Source organism: Penaeus monodon, chromosome 33 (assembly GCF_015228065.2).
Source record: "Penaeus monodon isolate SGIC_2016 chromosome 33, NSTDA_Pmon_1, whole genome shotgun sequence".
Taxonomy (NCBI): Eukaryota; Metazoa; Arthropoda; class Malacostraca; order Decapoda; family Penaeidae; genus Penaeus; species Penaeus monodon.
The window spans coordinates 28,626,360-28,627,474 of NC_051418.1; the positions used below are offsets into that span (position 1 = coordinate 28,626,360).

General features: G+C 41.7%; 1 protein-coding gene across 1 annotated transcript in view; it reads right to left on the reverse strand.

Moving 5' to 3' along the window:
• Positions 1-1,115, reverse strand: part of LOC119594200 (lysosomal alpha-glucosidase-like) — a 23,350-nt gene that overhangs the window by 19,828 nt on the left and 2,407 nt on the right. Inside the window, exons 3-4 of the mRNA XM_037943271.1 lie at positions 575-1,021; positions 197-457 (exon numbers count right to left, since the gene is read on the reverse strand). Coding sequence (XP_037799199.1) covers positions 197-457; positions 575-1,021 — 708 coding nt within the window. The remainder of the gene's footprint in view (positions 1-196; positions 458-574; positions 1,022-1,115) is intronic.

A 1,115-nucleotide genomic window follows, 5' to 3' on the forward strand; every position in this document is an offset into this window, starting at 1 on the left:
CACAGCAGCATGGAGTTAATCTGACCCAACGGGTTTCAAGGTGATTTTACCAATACAAGACATAGACTAATCAAAATTAAATTTAAAACACCTCTTGCATTAATACTAACCTCAGAATATGAATTTCCAAAATAAGAAAATGAGGATTTGTCTTACAAAAAAAAAATTAAAAGCATTTTCATATAACACCACATACCCTAACTCTCAGGCGAGTGTCGGTCTCAAAGTAAACATCCATCTGGAGAAGCGGAGAGTCTTTGGGGAAAACACTAGCAACACTCCTCTCCAGGAATCCTGTGTAGCCATGTTCTTCTGAAGTGAAATTGATTACCGAGTAACCTACATAGTCTCTTGGGTAAAAGCAGTAAGGAATGTTTAGCGGCAAGTCTTCCAGGGCTTTGCCATGTGTCGGCCGGTGCAAGCGTGGGGCAGGGAATGGTACCTTTCGCTCTGGAACCTGCAATTGAGAATGGTCACTAGGGTATATACTATGCTAGAATTCTTTAATTTTCTGAAAATTTTCTTAGTTTATTTCGTATAAAAAAATTAGCATTTCATCCTTATATCAACTTACATCTTGTAGCTCGTGCCAACAACATCCTCGCTTCACACATGACGATTCACTTGGGCTGCCATCAGGATGACAGTCAAACCTCATCTCCAAAGGAATGTCAACACAGAAACTCCCTTCCACTTTCTTAGGCTCTTCAAGAGGCAACAGAGGATTCTCTTCCTTGCTTGCATTCCCATCAAAGCATTCTTCCCTGCATTCCTTCCTAAAGGAAATGTTATTCCCATACTGCCAGTTCCTTACCCAGTCTTGGTATTCTTTAGCCTTCAGCAAGTCTCCTTCACTGTGAGGATCAACATACTTTAACTTCTTGACGGAGATGGCAAAAGGAGAAAAGGAGAGGCCGCACTCGAAATTGGGCAGGCCCCAGATGAGGATGGTCAACATGCACGCAAACAGCATCCATCCTGCTACAACTGTTATGGCTGTCTTTGTTATTTTCACTTGATCCTGGAAAAAAAAGTAAAATGGATGCATACACTGGGGAACTATCTTACAAGTACACAACACATCCTTAACCCAAATCTGACGGGCATGGCACGTA